The 20,857-nt window shown below is 49.1% G+C and overlaps 1 protein-coding gene across 1 annotated transcript; it reads left to right on the forward strand.

Annotated features, from left to right (window-relative positions):
* The first annotated feature begins 1,482 nt into the window (after nt 1-1,482).
* Nucleotides 1,483-19,680, forward strand: ACER1 (alkaline ceramidase 1). The gene is made up of 6 exons (XM_061188852.1): nt 1,483-1,575; nt 15,030-15,144; nt 15,228-15,369; nt 16,222-16,359; nt 19,116-19,253; nt 19,512-19,680. The coding sequence occupies exons 1-6, from the start codon at nt 1,483-1,485 to the stop codon at nt 19,678-19,680; spliced, it is 795 nt and encodes a 264-aa protein (XP_061044835.1).
* The last annotated feature ends 1,177 nt before the right edge of the window (nt 19,681-20,857 follow it).

Genomic DNA, 20,857 nt, shown 5'->3' on the forward strand with positions numbered 1-20,857 from the left:
TAACAAACAAAGGGTTTAAATGCTGAGGCATAAACATGTATTAGCACCAACTGAGCCCCTCTCCTGGAACTATTGAGCACTGAAAAGGGAGTAAGTAGATTTCTCGCCACACAGTTCAGTGATTCTAAATGCAAGGCCACCATCACCAAAAATTTTCTTCCTAGGGAAATGCTCTATCAGCTCATTAAATCTCCACAGTAGCCCTAAGAGGGAGGTACTATTATTATTCCCATCTTACAGGTGAGAAAGCGGAGGCTCAGAGAGGTGCATTCACTTGCCCAAGCCCACACAGCTTAGGAACAGGAGGAACTCAGAATTCAAACTCAGGCCTGTCTGACTCTCAAACCAGAGCTTTCCACAGCCCTGGGAAGCCAGGACTGGGGACCCCAGACCCAGAACTCCACAGATTCCTCCCCTCAGGGATGCTTTGGTGGAAGCTGGGACACTCTAGGTGTATGAGGTCTTGTCCATCCAAGAGAAATGGCTTCAATCCAGCCTAGCCTTCCATAGCACAGACAGGAAGACTGAGGCCCCCAAAGGAGGTTCTATCACCAAGGATTCCAAGGGAGCTGAGCAGAGTCCGTTGGGGCAGGTGTGCAGCTGTTGGCCCTAATCTGGGAAGCAGCAGCGTGGAGCTTTGGTGATGTCGAGGTAGTAAAACCTAATGGTTAGAAGCTTGGAGTCTGGGGAATTCCCTGGCAGTCCAGTGGTTAGGACTTGGCACTTTCACTACGGTGGCCCGGGTTCAATCCCTGGTCAGGGAACTAAGATCCTGCAAGCCACACAGTGCGGCCAAAAAAAAAGAAAAAGAAAAAGAAAAGAAAAAATAAATTAAAAAAAAAAAAAAGAAGCTCGGAGTCTGGAGCCTGCCTGTTTTCACATCTTGGTGTCATCACCTTGCATGCTCTGTGCAAATGACTTTGCTCTCTGCCTCAGTTTGCCCATCTGCAAAGTGGGGATGGCAAAGTACTCATCCCAGTGGGATCATCATCATCATTACTTTATTTTTTTTTAAATATTTATTTATTTATTTGGCTGCTCTGGGTCTTAGTTGCAGCATGCGGGATCTAGTTCCCTGACCAGGGATGGAACCCGGGCCCCCTGCATTGGGAGAGCGGAGTCTTAACCACTGGACCACCAGGGAGGTCCCCATCACCATTATTTTAAATTACTGTTCCAAAAAACAGTCCCCCTAACTCCCACTCCTAGGGGGAGCAGGGAAGGGAGGCCCCCTCCCCACTCACCCCTGCCCCGCCTGGACAGTGCCACCCCCTCTGCTTATGCCCAGGGCAGCGGCCGGCTGCCACCACAATGGGCAGGCTGTCCTGGTGCCACCAGGGAGCCGTCCAGCAGGTTTTTCCTCTCTGCCTGCTGCGGGGCACCCCACCGTCTCTCCCCCGCCTTGGCTGGGCCCGGCCCTCTCTAGGCTCTCGTGCGCCTCTCTGCCAGACGCAGCCAGGGGATGGCAGGCACTGCGTCAGGATGCCCAGCATCTTCGCCTACCAGAGCTCGGAGGTGGACTGGTGTGAGAGCAACTTCCAGCACTTGGAGCTGGTGGCCGAGTTCTACAACACAGTGAGGGCCGGCAGGAGGACTGGTGGGACAGAGTCTCAGCAAACACGGGTTCAAACCCCAGCTCCTCCACCTCCCCGCTGGGAAATCCTGCTCGAGCAGCCCGCCTCTCTGAGCCTCAGTTTGCTCATCTGTTAGGCAAGGCCTGCTGCCTTCTGGCTTTCATTCATTAGACTGTCTTTATTAGGCGTGAGGCTCTGTGGTAGGTTTTGGAAATGCAGCAGTAACCTGGAAAAGAGCTGCCTCTGCCCTCCCAGAGCAGAGGATACAGGTGCGACTCCAGGTGTTCACAACCCAGGATGATGGTGCTGTAATGGGAGGCGCACAGGCAGCTTCTGGGAAGCCTAGAGGCAGCTCCTGAGCCATTGGTGGAGGGGTGGATCAGGGAGGGCTTCCTGGAGGAGATGGCTGTGTCTGCCTTGTTCGCAGCTGTATCCCCAGCCCAGGGTGACCAACTCATCCCAGTATGCTGGGACTGTCCTGGTTTTAGCACCATAAGTCCTGTGTCCCAGGAGACCCTTCAGTTCCAGGCAAAACAGGATGGCTGGTCATCCTTCACCCAGCCCCTGCTACCAGGACCACATTGGAAGGGCTCAAAACTCTTGGATGCCTCAATGGCAATGGCATTTAAACGAAGCTTGAAAGATGCAAGCGACCAAAGACACGTACAGTTATCCTGTGTGGGGTGCTGGGGACACTGTGGTGAATAAGGCAGTGGGCTTCCCTTCCTGGAGCTCCCGGATTGGTGGATAATGAGGCAATGTCCTTTGCTCTGTGTCCTGCACATAGTACATGCTCAATAAATGGTGAGCATGAATTCACGCAAATAATGGCCTTTATTGAGCACTTACTGTGTGCCAGGCATTGCCCAAAACATTTTGCCTGAAAAAACCTCATTTAATCTTCACCATGACATTGGGAATTAGGCAGCATGTATAGTATATAGAGTTAGTTAATCCCATTTTCCAGATTAAGAGACAGGCATTCAGGGAGATTGAAGGATATGCCCAGGGTAACCGTGGTACTTAGAGGTGGGATTTGAACTTGGCATATCTGGGAGAGGTGTTTTTTGGGGGGAGGGGAGCTCAGTGCCAGGTTGCCCAGGTTGCTCTGACTCTGTTACCTTTGACCTCACCACTTCCCAGATCTGGGAGGCAAGAGTTTGAGATTCAAGGGGTCCCTGAGGTCGCCCCAGCTTTTGCTTCTCCTGAGCCAGAGATACCGACCCTTTCTGGTCCTCGGTGGCCTTCCCTATAACATGGGAGAGGGCTGAATGTGCTGGTGCCTGGAGGCTGAGAAGAGGGTGTGGGGTTCTGGACTCCTCCTCTCTGCGTTCCCTAGCAGTCCCTGCAGTCCAGAAAGTTCCCTGTCCAGCCCACCCCACAGAAGGCACGGAGAGAGGGCTGGCTCACATGTGGGCTGCTTCCGCATCCATGCGCCCTCATGCAAAATTCCCCTCCATGACATCCTCCTTCAACCTTTTTTTTTTTTTTCCTGTGCCTCAGGGACGGTGGGATCTTAGTTTCCCCACCAGGAATCGAACCCGGGCCCTCGCAGTGAAAGCACCGAGTCCTAACCACTGGACCACCAGGGAAGTCCCTTTTAAAATTGGAAACATCATCCTTAGCACATGGACCACACAAAAGCCATAACATTTTCACTAATCTTTGTAGGGCTTGAAGAGATGTCAAACTACTAGGCAGCTTTTAATTTTTTAGTTTTGATTTTTTATATTTATTTTATTTATTTATTTTTGGCTGCATTGGGTCTTTGTTGCTGTGCGCGGGCTTTCTCTAGTTGCGGCGAGCGGGGGCACCTCTTCATTGCGGTGCTTGGGCTTCTCATTGCGGTGGCTTCTCTTGTTGCGGAGCACGGGCTCTAGAGCGCAGGCTCAGTAGTTGTAGCGCACGGGCTTAGTTGCTCCGTGGCATGTGGGATCTTCCCGGACCAGGGCTCGAACCTGTGTCCCCTGCATTGGCAGGCGGATTCTTAACGACTGCGCCACCAGGGAAGCCCTAGGCAGGTTTTTAAAAGCATGCTTTTGATCTAGGTATGTCAATGAAAGACCACATATATAGCAGAAAAATTTTTTAAATCTGTTCACATGGATTTTGTCACGATCCCCTTAGGAATCACAGCTCATAATTGGAAAACAGTGTTCTCTGAAGAATCTTTTGCTTTCTTGTTGATCTACATGCAAGGAGCTCAGAGCCTGGGGTTGGAGGAAGCAGAGCCCAGCCCAACACACGGTCAGGGTATAGACGAAGGACGCACTGGAGGACTCGGCTTAGGTGTTTGGAGGCTTCTTGGAGGAGGGCACCTAGGCGTTGGCTTTTGAAGGATGAATAGGACCTCGCCAAGTAGGGCAGGAGTCTGGGAAAGAGAGCAGAAGAGAAGAAAAGGATGTGCTAAGTCCTGGAAGTAAAAGAGGGACACCCAGTCTGGGAAAGTGTGTCTCTGTGGCTAAAATATGGGGAGAGATAAAGATGAAGTTTTCAATGCTGAGATGGAGGGTTTGAAATTTCTCCTGTATTCATTGACGGACTCATTCATTCAACAAAAGTGCTGTAAACCAACCTATACTGGGTGATGCCGGGGTCCCAGAGAGGCTCAGTGCCCCCAGGTTGTTGGACTGGTGGTTCAGAATTAGAAACGGACACCCCCATAGTCAGCTCGTGGCAAAGGGAGAAAAACAGGGGGCAGATGCGGGATGGTGAGGCACCACGGAGTGGAGCGTCAGGCCTCTGTTTGTTGAATGGGGAGGGAACCTTGATGCTTAAGGAATGAGTAAATGTTCTCTAACCTCTATGGGGCAAAGGAAACAGCCTATGCAAAGGTCTTGAGGTGAGAGAAGAGAACTGGTAGCTTCAAGCCAGCGCCCAGGCTGCCTGCCTGAGGGGGAGGGAACGAAGGAGAGAAAAAGGGCTGATAAGGTTTCCGGGGGCTAAATCAAGAAAGCAGGGCAAAAGAGTGCGTGCTGCTTCGTGAGGGCATGCGGGAGCCATGGCTGACTTCGGAGCGTGGGGGAGTTGATGATCTGGGGGCGGCTGGAACACCTGGCTGCATTTCACAGTCTAACCAAGAGCCAGGAAGGGCAATCCAACAGGAATAGAGGTCGGGGGTGTGGGAGGGGCTGGGGCAGGTGGGGCAGGGGCAGAAGTCAAGGTGTGGGCCGCTCTAGTTGGCACCTGTTTGCTTTGGCCTGGTGGCCTCCAGGTGTGGCCTCCTTCTGGGCTGCTGACAACTTAGGAGAGTTTCAAGTGGTGTGGGGAGATGTTTCAAGGCCCCCCCAGCTCCCAGAGGCAGCTGTGCTGCTGAATTTCTTCCCTGGGATCCTGCCAAAGCTTCAGAAGCTCCGCATCTCATCCTCTCTAGAAAACTCCCTCTCAGATGCTCAGATTCAGAACAAAGGGATGGTGTGCCTGGCGTGGGGAACTGCATAGGAAAGGCACAGAGGTGGGGATGAGTAGGGGGAGTCTGGGGGTGGGTGGGCATCAAAGAGATAGGGAGATAAGAGCGGGGACGGTGTGTAGGGGGGCGTAGGCTGCAGTGCACACCTCCGACAGCGTCCCCACCTTCTTTTCCGACAGCCTTGGCCTCTGCAGTGTGCTAGTAACTCCAGTCTCTCTCTTCCCTGGATGCTGTGTGACCCAGGCGGGAGGCCTGCCCCTCTCTGACCGCCTGGCTGTGACCAGCAGGTCCCATGAGCTCTAAACCACACCTCCCTCTTCTGCCTTTCTCCTCCTCAAAACTCACAGCAACAGCAATTAATTACAGGGCACCTCTTGTATGCCAGGTCCCGCAGAACCGAGGAGGGCATGGTTCCCACCCTCAGGGAGGAGAGATGTGATTAATTGAATAATTGCACGCATGAAACCGGTGATCATGCTCATGATACATCCCAGACCCAGACTCGATAGGTCCCTCTGGGCCTCTCTTCTTCGGAAAAACAGGCATCGCTGATCCGCAACCTGCTGTCCTCCCGGGGCTGACGCAGGGGTCAGATTGAAATGACCCCTTTATTTCACTCTTCATTCATTGGGAATTGGTGCAGCCGGTCACCGTTTCAGCTCTGGGGACGCAGTGGTGATCAAAGCAGACAAAAATGCCCGCTCTCGTGGGGCTGGTGTCCTGGGGGATGGAGGAGACAGGCAATAAACAGGAGTCAAGAGTATAGGATGCCAGTGGGTGGTACACGCTAGGGAAGAAAAACTCATTCATTCATTCCTTTTCTTTTTTAAAAAAAATTTATTAATTTATTTTTGGCTGCGTTGGGTCTTCGTTGCTGCACTCAGGCTTTCTCTGGTTGTGGGTGAGCAGGGGCTACTCTTCGTTGCGGTGCATGGGCTTCTCATTGTGGTGGCTTCTCTTGTTGCAGAGCACGGGCTCTAGGCGCGCGGGCTTCAGTAGATGTGGCTCACGGGCTCTAGAGCGCAGGCTCAGTAGTTGTGACACGCGGGCTTAGTTGCTCCGCGACATGTGGGATCTTCCCAGACTAGGGCTCGAACCCGTGTCCCCTGCACTGGCAGGCAGATTCTTAACCACTGCACCACCAGGGAAGTCCCCCTTCATTCCTTTTATTCAGCAAATATTTACTGAGTACCTATGCAAAAAGGGGATTTCTGTGAGGTGCTAGTAATTTTTGACTCATAGGACAATGGAGAGGATGATACAGCTACTGGACATCCCTAATGTCCATCAGTGGATGAATGGATAAACACAATGTCCTCCATCCACACAATGGAATATGATTCAGCCTTAAAAAGGAGTGAAGCACTGACACATGCTACAACATGGATGAACTTTGAAAACATGATGCTCAGTGAGAGAAACCGGACCCAAAAGACCACACAGTATGCGATTCTGTTGATATGAAACATCCAGAACAGGCAAATCCACAGAGACCGAGAGTGGATTCGTGGTTTCCAAGGGCTGGGGGAAGGGAAGGGAGAGTGATTGCTAATGGGTACAGAGTTTCCTTTTGGGGTGATGAAAATGTTCTGGAATTAGCAATGACGGTTGCACAACATTTGAATAGATTATGTACACTTGAAAAGAATGAATTTGATAGTCTGTGAATTATATTGTAATTTTAAAAATAGAGGTATTTAAAAAAACTCACAGCTCCTGGCACATCCTAAGCATTGAATAAGTTGAAGCTATTATTATTGTTGTTGTTAGAAGTAAATATAGCACAGAGAAATGAGAAAGTTTTAATACATTACTTTTATTTGACATTAATTTTGTTTAACAAATAGCACTTACTGTAATCCTCATAAAATTCTTATTCTCCGCATTTTACAGATGGGGGAAATAAAGGCTCAGAGAGGGTACATTTCCTTCCCAGGGTTGCACAGCATGTGAATTGCAAGCGTGTGAATGCTTGGAGTGCCAGAGTTAAACCCCGGCCACCTAGTCTCAGAGTCTCTCACTTATCCACAGTGCTGTGAGGCCACTCAGTTACTGAGTGATTAACAATGTCGTGTGCATCTTAATTCATGCAAGTAAGTCCCATGTGGAGAGGGAGAGTGGCTGGTGCTCCACGCCCCCAGCCCAGCACTGACACTCACGTGCATGAGTGGAATGGATGCATACGGGGGTCCTCGGCAGGTGACAGGGCCAGGGATGGGTGGTGGGAGTTTGAGCTTTGGCAGTGGGGAGAAAGAAAAAGGGGAGGTTTGGCCATGGGTTGTTTTTTTTTTAATTTTTTGCTGTAGTTGATTTACAATGTTGTGTTAGTTTTGGGTGTACAGCAAAGTGATTCAGATATATATATACTTAGATATATACATATATATAAAAAGAATATATACTCTTTTTCTTTTCTTTTCTTTTCTTTTTTTTTGGCCGCTCCACGCAGCTTGCGGGATCTTAGTTCCCCGACCAAGGATTGAACCCGGGGCCCCGGCAGTGAGAGTGCAGAGTCCTAACTACTGGACCACCAGGGAATTCCCTTTTTCATGTTCTTTTCCATTATGGTTTATTATAGGATATTGAGTATAATTCCCTGTGCTGTACAGTAGGACCTTGTTGTTTATCTATTTTATATTCAGTAGTGTGTATCTGTTCATCTCAAACTGTAATTTATCCCTCCCGCCCCCGGCCACGTTTCTTGATTTGACTGAGTCAACAAATTTTTCCTGAGTGCATGCCAGCCAACTGGGTGCCCAGCGTGATAGGCGTTGGGGACACAGCTGGGGATAAAACAGGTGTTTCCTGTCCTTATGGAAGTCACAGTACGGTGGGGAGGACAGAGATGATGAAGCAGTAAACAATGAAATCAGTGGAATCCTTAAGTGAAGCGGTGTCTCAGGAGAGAAGCTGTGTGTGGAGTGGGTGGTGCGAGCTGTGGGGGTTTTTTTTGTTTTTTTTTTAAATTTATTTATTTATTTTTGGCTGTGTTGGGTCTTCGTTTCTGTGCGAGGGCTTTCTCTAGTTGCGGCAAGCGGGGGCCACTCTTCATCGCGATGCGCGGGCCTCTCACTATCGCGGCCTCTCCTGTTGCGGAGCACAGGCTCCAGACGTGCAGGCTCAGTAGTTGTGGCTCACGGGCCCAGTTGCTCCGCGGCATGTGGGATCTTCCCAGACCAGGGCTCGAACCCGTGTCCTCAGCACTGGCAGGCAGACTCTCAACCACTGCGCCACCAGGCAAGCCCCGGGCTGTGGTTTTAGCCCAGGGTGTTTGGGGTAAATGAGAAAAAGGCTGAGGTGCGGAGTCTACTCAGGTCAGTCCCCTTCCTTCTTCCTCCCTTCCTCCCTTCCTTCCTTCCTCCTTCTCCCCACCTTCCCTCCATCTCGCCCCCTTTTCCTCCTTCCAGTCCTAAGGAATCCAGCCACATCCACTTACCAGACGTCCTGCTGGGTACGGGTGATCAAAACATCAAAGCATTCTAGAGTAATAGTCACCCCATGGCACACAGCACATGCACACATATGTGCATTATTGACACGTATTCTTTGCGTGCATTATTCGCTACGAAAATTCACTGAGCACCTACTGTGTGCCAGGCACTGTCCTAGACACCTGGGGTTTGCAGCAGTGAACAAAACTGCCAACCCCCCTGGTCCCGTGGCACTCAGTTCTAGAATCCTCACCGTGGCGCTCGGAGATAGGGCCTCCGTCTTATAGAGGAGGAATATGAAGCACAGAGCATCCCCCAAACTCTGGATACACCGTAAAGGCGGTGACTTTGTTTTCAGGCACTGGTAAGGTCCTTGAGCACATAGTAGGTACTGAAGGAATGATTGTTGAGCAAATGAATGAATGAATGAATGAATGAAAGTGAAGGCACCTGCTGGGGCTGGGACCCAAGGAATCCAGCTCACCTGTGTCCAGAGCTTAGGACTGGCCATGATCTCGGGCGGGTACCTTGCCTGCCTCTCTGAGTCTGGGTGGGGCCGGTGGTTGGGAAGTGCGGGGGCCCAGCCCCAGAGGGCAGAGAGGGAGACCCTGGTGTCAGGGTGGTCTCTGATTCTATCAGAAACCCCGGCGCCATTCGGAGCCCATTAGACATAGGCGTCGCCCGTTGCTCTGTCCTCATTCTACACACTGAGGGACGTTATTGAGAACGCCTGTCTTCATTCTGCAGGCCACTTAGCATGGAGCATTGATACCAACCACAAGCCTGTTATTATTATCTCCTTCAACAGTAACAAGAGAAGCAGCAGCCTTTGGTATTTCTTGAGCCAAAACTATGTCCCTCGCGAAGTAGCTTTTCAATGCCTGGCCTCGTGCATCCCCTGCCCCCAACAACCTTCATGGTAGCATTGATGATCCTCTCCTATTTCACTGGTGCAGGAAAGGGGGACCCAGAGACACCAGATCACACAGCCAGGAAGCAGGGGAGCACCCTCTTCATCTTCACCACCCATCTAGTCCTCCAATCTTTCAAAGCAGGGGGTCAAAGCAAACTTCAGAGTCCCCCAGAGCTGTGCAACCTCAGAGAAATCACTCCACCTCTCTGAGACTCAAGCTCCCCATTGCCAAACAAGAACTAGAAAGTCGGACTTTGAGGGGGTGTGCGAGGATTAAGAACAATCTGTAAAGTCAGGCTGTCAAGAGATTGGAAAGTGACAGTTGTAGTGCCTTCTATTCAGAACTTTCTAGATGCAAGACCCTCTGCCAAGTGTTTTCATGTGTGTGACAGGTGATCCACCTGAATTATTTTGAGATCCAGCTGACAGGATTTATTGAGCACCTACTATATTCTGGTTCCTGAGGTTATAATGGAGAAGCGGGAAGCCACAGTCCCCATTCTCAAAGCCAGGTTTAGCGGGAGAGCCAGACAGTTCCAGAACAGCCAGACAAGTGTCAGGAAAGTGGGATGGCACAGGGGCACAAAGGAAGGCCACCTGACCCTGCCTTGGGGGACTAGGAAGGCTTTAGGGAGAAAGTGATGCCCAGGTTAAAGGCAGAGTAGTTGGCCTGGCGAAGAGGGGTAAATGGGAATGAGAGTGTTCCAGGCAGTGGGAACAGTATGTGTGAACTCCTGGAGGTTAGAGTAAGTATGGCTCATTCAGAACTGAGTTATTCCTTCCACCCAGATTATAAAGTTGAAGGTGGAGAAAGGTGAGTTATGGAGGGAGTTTATAAGCCAAGCTTAAGAATCTGGATTTTATAGATGAGAGTCACGGACGTGTTTTAAGTGGAGGCTTAACAGTTTGGGAGGCTGGATGGCTTGGCATCTTCAGGCATGCCTGATTTGCCCAAGGGCTGCCGTTTGGTTGAAGGCAGAGGGAACATCAGATTTGTTTGGGGTTTTGCCCGTTCAGTATCCATGGCCCCATTTTCCCTTCATCAACCACCTGGTTATGGTCTCGGTGGGATGGTCAATCAAGGTGGTCCCCCTCCTCTGGCCAAGGATGGGATGTGGCCCAGGCTACACTCTCCAGAATTTGAAGATTGGGCTTGGACAGAAGGACTGGACACAGTTGTTTTCATTCATACCCAAAATTGCCCCCTGAAGAGATTGTCCATTAGAGGGTCAAAGCTGTTCTGGTTTCTGGTTTTCCTTGTCCTCGGCAATTCCTTTGATTAATGAGCTCCCCGTAATAAATGAATGAATGAATGAATGAACGAACAAATGAATGAATGATTTGGTTAATTAAATAAGTAACCACACACACGCACACACACACATTTATATTTATAGTGCAAGTTCACCAGAATCATTTTCTGTTGCTTGCTACCAAAGAATCCTAGCTAATATTACCAATGCTGATGGGTTTGTTGGATTCAGGCAATAGAAAGGTAGCTTAAGCAAAAACCAAAACAAAGAAACAAACCAAAGGGGGGGGGGGAGAGAAAGAAAGCATTGGAAAGATTGTGGGATATCTTAGAAAATGGAAAGGTGAGTTGTTTTGGAAAGGCTGGGACCCAGGGTAGGTGTGCAGGATTCAGCAGAAGGGCAAATACTACCCTCGAGTATTTGCTTTTTTTTTCTCACCCTTGTCTTCTCGTGGGTGCCAAGATGGTTGCCATATTTTAAACATCATGACAATATCCCAGGGCCTCTTTAGAGAGTTACCAATGGTGCAACACAATTATGGTGACTCCCAGGCTTTGTGTCTGCTCCAAGTTTCAAATTCCCCAAAGAAAAGTCTGATATCCTGCTTTGGGATAGGTGTCTATTCCAGTGGGGTAGGGTCTCATGATACAGACAGGGCAGGTTGGGGGTGTTCTGTGTTCTGGGGTAGCCACTGTGAACTGGGTGACCCTCCTGGAGATGTGTTTGACCCTGTCCATTGACAAACACCAGAGAACTTGGCATGGAAAACAAGGACATAGGTGGGACCATGGGCTGGGAAACCAGTTTGCCAAGGCTGGGTTCTCAAACTGTGACCTTTGAGCTGGTTCTACCATTGCCCCAGGAGAGCTGTGGACTTTCCAGGAATCAGGAGGCCTCCTGTCTTGGGAACCTGTACAGGTGCCCAGGACCTAGGCTAGTAGATGCTGACCTTGTATCAGGTGAATGATTTTCCCCTCACCCACCACTGTGCCCTGTGTTTTTGAGTCAACATCGTTAATACTGGGGTTCTGAAAAATAACAGAGCATCCTAGTGAAGAGGGTGCTATTTCTTCACTTTCTAAGATGGAATGCAGACAATTTAGGAGACCTTTACAAGGGGAAGATTTTTGGGGGGAGGGAAGGGTGTCATTGAGTGAGCAAGCTGGTTGACCTCAAATTGGCAGGTGGATTGAGGCCATGAGAACACCTGTTTCTGAGCCCATGTGAGATACTCACTGTGACCCCAACATATCTGGGGGAGACTTTGAGGGGCATCGAAGTCCTGCATCAGCAGTTGGGGACTTTGAGCCATTGAAATTCTGGTGCAAATGTTCTTGTGACCTTGATTGTATTTATGAGTCCAGTGAGGTTTGGGGACCTTTGGGTCAACAGCATGAAGAGGCAGGTGGCGTTATGCATATGTCAGAAATGCAGAGATGGCAGGTTAAGGGATTGAAGTTACCTTCTCAAGCCTCCACAGTTAATGAGCAAGGGAACATGTATCCAATCCCACACCACTTGGATCCCAAAGCTCGTTCATTGGAATGCTTTGGTTTCAAATAAAACACCCAACTAAAGCAGCTTAAATAGAAAGGACAATATCTTTTTTTTTTTTTTAAATGGAAGTTGGAGGTAGATGGTTCCAGAATAGGTTAACTCAGAGCCCAACATCATCAAGCTACTTGATTCTTCCCATCTTTCTTCTCTGCTATCCCTGGAGAAGTGGTCCTCAAAATATTGTCCAAGCACCACCCTGCTTGGTGTCCTTGAGACCCTTTCAGGGGCTCCTCAAGGTCAAAATTATTTTCATAATAATATGAAGGTATTATTTGCCTTTTCCCACTCTGATTCTCTCACGAGGGTACAATGGAATCTTCCAGAGGCTGCATGACGTGTGATGACATCATCTATCTGATGGCCAAACGAATGTGGGCTTGTGTAGTCACGTGTCTTGAAAGTTTTGGGGTTTTAGTTTCTAATAAGGTAAATCTTGATAGATGTAACTCACACAAGCAAAAGCTCTTCAGGGTCCTCAATAATATTGAAGAATATAAGAAGTTCTTGAAACCAAAAAGTTTGAGACCACTGTCCTCAAGTATTTGTTTTTGCTGTCAACCTTGTTTCCTCATGGTTGCAAAGTGGCTGCCGCATCTGAAACATCACAACAATCTCCAAAGGTCTTTTCACTCAGTCTGATTTCAGTAAAGAGAACTTTCCCAGAAGCCCCTCATCAGATCTTCCATCATGTTTCATTGGCCAGAATTATATCACACATTCATTCCTTAACCAATCCTTAGCAACAGGGATGACCCATGCCCTGGGGCTAAATCCTGCCTCCCTAAAAGCCATGTGTTCCTGATGCCTGAACAAAATTCTGGTTTATTTAACAAGGAAGAAAGGGGGTATCTGTAAGTTAAGACATAAGTCCAGCTGCTGTAGCAGAGACCCAAAATAATAATGGTTTAATGAAGATAGAAATTTGTTTCTCTCTTACATAACATCCAATCATAAGCTCCCCAGGGCTGGTGTGAGAGCTTTGGGGTACCAGAGGTCCAGGCTCCTTCTATATGGTTGTTTTCCCATCTCTAGGCCATTGCTGTCATCTGTGTGGCTCAAGAAGCTATCCCACCACATCTGCATCCCAGTAGAAAGGGATTAAGGGGAAGGCACACCCCTTCCCTTTAAGAAGACAACCTAGAAGCTGTACTTATGTCTTGTGCCCATGTCTTACTGGCCAGAACTCAGTCACACGGCTGTATGTAGCTGCAAGGAAATCTGGGAAATGTAGTCTTTAGCTCGGTGGCCTTGTTACATAGAAGAAGGAGAGAATCAGATTAGCTTGTGCCCCTTGTTATTCTCCTTTGCCTCCCAAGAAGGATGTGTCTTCCTAATACTGAACCAAATCAGTTTGGTTAAGGAGGAAGAAGGGAGGATGGTTGTTGAGTGCTCAATTCCCACTGTCTGCCATAACTGCCATATTCTTAGTGGTCATTGTTAGTTATTTGAATCACGTGTTATTATTAAACATCGATTGAGGTCTATGAAGCAATTTCTGCTTCTGTGATAAACAGCACTCTGATTCTTCTCTCAAGAAACTCACGTGGGATCTTGCTTCAAATCCTGGATTCTCCACTTACTGGCTGGGTGACCTGGGCTGGACCATTTGACCACTCTGAGAATCAGTATCTTCTTCTATGGTGTGGTGATGCACAACCTACCTGGCAGGATTGTTTTGAGGATGAGAAAAGATTCTGGGAATAATAAACCTTGCCTGGGCCCCAGAACATTGTGAATGTCTAATTATAAGGACGCAAATCACTAATCCACAGACAACATAGCTGTGCAGTCATGGGGTTCTGGACAAGGCATAGCTGTACCAGCTGGCCTCCATGCACCTTTCTCCTCTCCTACCCCAGCCCACAGTAATATTTCCTCTTTGTCTCAGCTAGCTAATGCTGCATAACAGATCACCCTAAAGTTTAGTGGCTTGAAACAATGACCACTTATTTATTTATTTATTTTTGCTCATGAATCAGTAATCTGGATAGGGTTTGGCAGGGATAGCTCATGTATGTTCCACTTGGCAACTGTTGGTGTGACTTGAAGGGGGGAAGGGGACCGGAATCATCTGAAGGTTCATTCACTTCTGTGTGTGGTAGCTGGGCTGGGAAGAGTCAAACTTCTGGGGACTGGAATAGCTGGGGCTCTTCCAGCATCTCTCTCGATCTCTCTGTGGTCTCTCCACTTGGTCTCTCCAGCATGGCAGCTTTAAGGGTACCCTGTCTTCTTGCATGGTGGCTAGAGCTCCAATGTCTCGTGCTCTGAGATAGCGACCATCAGGTGGAAGCCACAGTACTTTTTTTGACCCAACCTCAGAAGTCATGCCCCATCACTTCTGCTTCATGCTGTTTTTTAGAAGCGAGTCACTAGGGTATTTCATTGTCTTTCCTCGTCTACAAGGCCAAGGCCAACTCATGACCACCAAGTTTGCATTTCAGTCCACAAGACGTAGAGTGCAAGCCTTAAGCTGCTTCTTAAGGACGGACCTGGAAGCAATAGATTCGTTTACATTCCTATCCCATTGGCTAGACTAGGTCCCAAGGCCACAGTGAGCTGCAAGGAAGGCTGGGATATGTAGTCTTTTCGTTGAGTAGTTGGACGCCCAGCTCAAACTTGGGGAACACTATTGCCGAAAGGAAAATGTGGAAAGTTAGTAGATAGACTTTGCCACATGCATTGAATGAATGAATGAACCCATAGAATAATGGATGGAGTTATGGATCTACTGATGACTGGTTGGCTGTTAAGGTCAGCTGAAAGATGGATAGACCCTGGGTTGATTAACTGCCTGAAAGGTGGTAGGTGACCGACTGGGTAATGACTAAGGGCAGCCCCCCCCCCTCCTCTGTCTGACAACCCCCTCCCCATATTTCCCCCTTCCTTCTCCAGTTCAGCAATGTCACCTTCTTCATCTTTGGGCCTCTCATGATGTTTCTGACGCACCCATATGTCCAGAAACGTTCCCGCTACATTTATGTCATCTTCATCCTCTTCACAGTCGTAGGTAGGTGGGGGGCTGGGACATTGGGGTAGTGGGGGCAGGAAGGGACAATTCCCTTGACCACCTGCCTTTGTCTTTTGCTCCAGGTCTGTTCTCTATGTACCTTCACATGACACTCAGCTTCCTGGGCCAGATGCTGGATGAGATCGCTATTCTGTGGCTGCTGGCCAGTGGCTACAGCATATGGATGCCCCGCTGCTACTTTCCTGCCTTCCTAGGGGAGAACAGGTGGGGCGAGGGCCGGTCCTCTGTCGATCTTGCTGGAGCCCACCTATCCTCTGGGTCCCCTGCCCAGGCCCTCTTGGGGTGTTTGGAATCCTTCCCCTCAACACCCCAGGACTTTTTCCTGACCCTGCGTGATCTAACTGGACTTCCAGGGACCCCTCTTCTGAGTGCACTTGCGACCCCTGGAAGTCCTCCCCTTATCCTACTGCTTATTTGGAATTCTTCCTCTGATCCCACCTGGATAGCTGGGACCTTCTCCAGACCCTGTCTGAACCCACTATGGGGTCCCAGAACCCCATGCCTAAGCTTACCTGGGGCCCAGAGACCTCTTCCCTGAGCCTGTCACCTGGGTTCCCTGGAATCTTTCATTGGATCCTCCTGGGCCCCTTTTTTTGACTTCAAGACCCATCTGAATCTCTCTCCTGACCCTGTGTGACCCACTTGAGCCTTCCAGGACCCCTCTCCTAATAGCCACTGGGACCCCTGTAGTTCCTTTCTTAATCCCACCTGGCTCACCTGAATCCCTCGCCTGAACTCACCTGGGGTCTGGAACCCTCTTCTAACCTGACTAAGCCCCCTTGAGCTTCCCTGAGACCCCCTTGTCATCCTACCCATCCCCTACCCCGGGACCCCCTTCCGACCCTGCCGGTGCCCACCTGGGTTCCCTGGGAAATTTCATGTGATCCTCCTGGGACCCCTGAGACCTTTTACTGAGCCCACCTGGGAGTCTTAAGTCCATTTTCTGAGCTTCCCTTTTCTCATCCATCTTTGCCACAAGAGCGCCCTATGGCTCTGCCTAAACCCCACAGGAACACCCCCCAACCACCCCCCACGGCTGAGCCCTTCTCTCCCCAGGCCCCAGTACATCTGCCTGGTCATCACCGCCACCGTGGTCAGTACCTTCCTGTCCTTCCTGAGGCCCACGATCAACGCGTACGCCCTCAACAGCATTGCCCTGCACATCGTCTACATCGTGGCCCAGGAATATAAAAAGTGGGTGGTGGCTGCAGGTGCCCGGGGAGGGGGCTCCCCTTTCCCTTCCAAGAACTGCACCCCCCCACACCAAAAAAAAAAAACACCTCACCGTGTTAAAGAGGCGATGTCCCTTCCCCAAGATCATTCACCAAATAGGGGCAGGACCGGGATTTGAACCTAAGGCTGTCTCTGACTGCAGAGTTTGTCCTCTTTATTCTGAAAACCCCCAAACACACATACAAGTGGAGAGCATTGTATCACAAACCTCCATGTGCCCACTAACCAGCCCCAACAAACATTAGCATTTTGCCGACCTGCGTTCTATGTTCCCCCCAGATTTCATATAATGTCACCCATTCATTGTTCAGGGTTTCACTCACCTGATAAAGAATTATTATTTTTAACCCATACTAGGTCTTAGCAGGCTAGAGAGGACACTCTCAAATGGGGCCATTTGAGGAGAGTTGAATAAAACGTTTCTTTACAAAGGAGAGGGCAGACTGTAGGAAAATCACTAGGGATCATTTAGAAGCTCTGTGTTAATAACGGTGGGATTCTATGATCATCGGGAGACCTGGGATGGGGAGTGATGGGAGGGAGTGATTGCAAGAATCTGGAAGGGGAGAGCTAGCAGAGGGGGGTCTCCTTGGCAAGAGCTGTGGCCTCCAGTTGTTGGTTGTAGCCAGCCTGAGCCAATCCCACAGGGAGGTTGTGTGGACCAAATCCAGGGGCTCCCTTGTCCTTGGGCTTCCAGTTGGGTTGGCCAATGGGGAGCCCCAGTAGGGAACCAAAGGGTGGATGGAGGATACTGTTGGAATATTTATTTCGAGGTCCACATAGCTTAGCTCCCCTGCCCCTGCTGCCCCCTGAAGCACGGGGCAGAGCGGAGAAAGGTAGGGAAGGATCTAGAGGGACGAATAGAAGATCCTTCCTTAAAATAGCATCTAATACCCATTTTGCACTGAACTTTCCTCAGTTTCCCAAAGACATCTTCTTACACCTGGTCTTGTTTAAATCAGAAGGCAAACACAGTCTCTCAGACCTTCTTTATTCCATAGCAGTCCCCCCCTCCCTCCCCCTTTCTTCACGCCTCTGATTTGATAACAGAAACTCGATCGTTTGTCCTGTAGAACATCCTGCATTATGGATTTGGCCGACTGATTCCTGTGGTTTCTTCCTTTCTTTTCTTTCTTTCTTCTTTCTTTTTTTTATTTTTGTATTTCCTGAAAATTAATAGATCTAGATTTAAGTTTAAATTTTTTTTTTTTCATTTCATGTGTGGCACTGGGTGCTGCTTGTTCCAGCCAATTAAGGCCCCATGATGAATGGTTGTCCCACATTTAGTGCCATTAAGATTGATCAGTAGATTCGGATGTTGTCATCCAGACCCTTCATTATAAAGTTTTCCACTGACCTTTCCCCTAATGATTCCAGCAGCTGTTTCATGCCGTCTCCATCCGTGGTCTCATTAGAGGGTGCAAAAGGGTGATTTTCAGATTCTATTATTCCTTCTGCATTGATTATCTGGAGTTCATCCATCCAGATGGAAGGACTTTTGCTCATCAACCTTGAAATACAGTTTGGATAGGAAAGACAGGATAGGGCACTGATTCTTTCCCTTTTAAAAATCAATTTCCAGAGCAATGAGTTGGTGCCTTAGCCATCTCTAGTAAGGACCAATGAAGTGGTTTTTTTCTTTAAGTATTATTATGAACTCATGGGTGTTTATATCTCTGAAGTGTTTCAATCCATTGCAGTCACTATCCTATATTTTTAAATTTTTGTTTTGAAATAATTACAGGCTCAGAGCAAGTTGCAAAAAATAGTACAGAGTCCTGTGTACCCTTTACCCAGATTCCCCCCCAGCTCCCCCAATGGCAGCATCGTATGTAACCACAGTCTAGCCTCAGAAAGGAGGAAATTGACAATGGGACAATACTGTTAACTAGACCACAGACTTTATTCAGAGTTCACTAATTTTAATTTTTTTAATTTTTTTTTCTTTTGTTTTTTTTTGGCCACACTGCCCAGCATGCAGAATCTTAGTTCCCTGACCAGGGATCGAACCTGTGCCCCCTGCAGTGGAAGCGCAGAGTCCTAACCACTGGGCCGCCGGGGAATTCCTTAGATTTCACCAATTCTTATGATTTTTTTTTTTTTTTGGTGTTCAAACTGTCCCATTTTAGGCTAGTGGGCAGGGCTTGTGCTTTTACCCATAAAGGAGTTACTGCCTCATTGATCCCTGATAAGCTGTTTCCTAAGGGACAATGGGTTAGCTCTGCTGTTTGGGAAACACAGATTCTAATCTTGAGTTGTCTGAGACATGGCCTCAGAGAATACACCCTCCCACACACAGACACATATTCTCATAGCCACATAGACATAAATTCTCATGCACCAACCCACAGGGGCACACACACTTACACCCCAAAACACAAACACGGAAAGCCTTGTTGGTTACGGGTTCCGCATTCTGATAAACCTGAATCAGACCCCACTTACTAGCTGTGTAACCTTGGGGTGGGGCTGGGACATACTTAATTTCGCGTGCCTCAGTTTTCTCATCTACAAAATGGGAATAATAGCATTGTTGTGAGGACCCGGCATCTTGTAAGTGCTCAGCAAGTGTTAGCACAGATCTGGCCCTCTCCCCCCTTGCCCCCTTGATCCTTCCCTCCTCCCAGCCTCATCTCCTTGGATAGAGGAGTTTCCCATCAGCTCCTTTGGGCCCTACTAGCCGAGTCACGCTCTGATCTCCCTCCTTCCCTCCCTAGGACCAGTAATAAGGAGCTTCGGCATCTAATTGAGGTCACCATGGTTTTATGGGCTTTTGCGTTTACTAGCTGGATCAGTGACCGCTTGCTTTGCAGTTTCTGGCAGTGGATTAATTTCTCCTACCTGCACAGCATCTGGTAAGCATTTGCCCTGTGGTCTTGGGCCCTAGAAGCAGAAAATCTCAGATGCCAGAGCTTGGAGCAGGAGCCTGGGGGCAGAGTGGGGAGGCACAGATACTGGGATGTGTGTGTGTATGTGTGTCTGTGTGTGTTGGGGGACGGTGTAGTCAGGAGGTCAGGTCCAGGAGGTCCTTTGGGATGGTCAGGATCCATGAGAGGCAGGGAGAGGTGCGGATGGGAGCATAAAGCTTGTCCCCTCATCACCCTGTCACATAGGCATGTACTCATCAGCATCACCTTCCCCTACGGCATTGTCACCATGGCCATGGTGGATGCCACATATGAGATGCCGGACAAAACTCTCAAAGTCTGCTACTGGCCTCGGGACACTTGGCCCATGGGGCTGCCCTACGTGGAGATCAGTGATGACAACAAGAGCTGCTGAGGTCCGCCAGCCTCTTGACCCCCCAGCCACCTGCGTCTTGAAGACAGAAACCTGAATGGGGAAACTGAGAGACGCACGCAGCTCCACCCCCCAGCTCCATTTCCCCATCCTCCTGGCCCTCCGTGGCCCCATCCCGAGGCAGGGGATGGACTTCACAACCTCTGTGTGCTGTAGTCTGATGACCCTGGGCGGCTGCCTGGCAGAGCTCCCCTCCACAACCTGCCCCTGTTCTCTTTCACTTCCTCTTCCGGGTTCACTGTTGTCACATGACCAGGCTGGATGACCTGGTGCTGTGATTCTGTGGCAGCCACTGGGAATGACCTCAGGCTGGGGCTTGGTCCCCGGGCACCTTATAAAGAGTGGCGGTCACTATGAGACTCTTTGGACCTGTCTTTGGCTGTGCAATGTCACTGGTACTTGAGGGGCATCCCCAAAGAACGGACACGTTTTCCAGTCACCTCATTCTACACTCACACATGCGTGCAGAGACCTCACAGATCCTCACACAGGCTCACACGGGCTCCCGTGGACTTGTGGGGTTGACAGCAGAGCAACCTGGAGGCCGGCACTGGGTGATTTGGGTGCTGTTGGGGCACGGGCATCAGTACGGGAGCTGCAGTGGCTGGTACAGGCCCTCAAAGTGAGGGGAGAAGGGGAGGGTGATTTCCACGGTGGTTAAGAGCCCAGGGCTTGGAGTCAGGCAGATGTAAGTCTGAATCCTGCTCCACTATCTCCTACTTGTATTATCCGGGGTAAGCGATTTTTTCCTGCCTCTGAAGTTCAAGGACTTTGTCTGTAAAACATTCCTTCCTTCCTGGGATTTCTGTGTAGATAAAACAAGATAACATATAAAGTGCTTAGCATGGAGTCTGGCAAACATCCATCCATCTACTCATTCTTTAATTTAGCCATCCATTTATCCATCCATCCATCTTTTGAACTGTCCATTGAACTATCCATCTAGCTATCCTTTAATTTACTCATCCACTAATTTATTCCTTCATTTGTCCATCCTTTTATCTGTTATCTATCTTTTTTATCTACCACTTATTCATTAATGTATCATCCATTCATTGAACCATCCATGCATCCATGTACTCATCCACTTATCCATCCATCCATCCATCCATATATTTATTATTCATCCTTCCATCATCCATTACTCATTATCCTTCCA

This window comes from Eubalaena glacialis, chromosome 4 (genome assembly GCF_028564815.1).
Source record: "Eubalaena glacialis isolate mEubGla1 chromosome 4, mEubGla1.1.hap2.+ XY, whole genome shotgun sequence".
NCBI classification, from domain to species: domain Eukaryota; kingdom Metazoa; phylum Chordata; class Mammalia; order Artiodactyla; family Balaenidae; genus Eubalaena; species Eubalaena glacialis.

Bases quoted from the DNA above. Each gene is read 5' to 3' on its own strand.
- ACER1 (XM_061188852.1), top strand. From the start codon at position 1,483: ATGCCCAGCATCTTCGCCTACCAGAGCTCGGAGGTGGACTGGTGTGAG. The intron at 1,576-15,029 runs GTGAGGGCCGGC...TTCCTTCTCCAG, and splicing joins TGGCCGAGTTCTACAACACA to TTCAGCAATGTCACCTTCTT. The intron at 15,370-16,221 runs GTGGGGCGAGGG...TTCTCTCCCCAG, and splicing joins GCCTTCCTAGGGGAGAACAG to GCCCCAGTACATCTGCCTGG.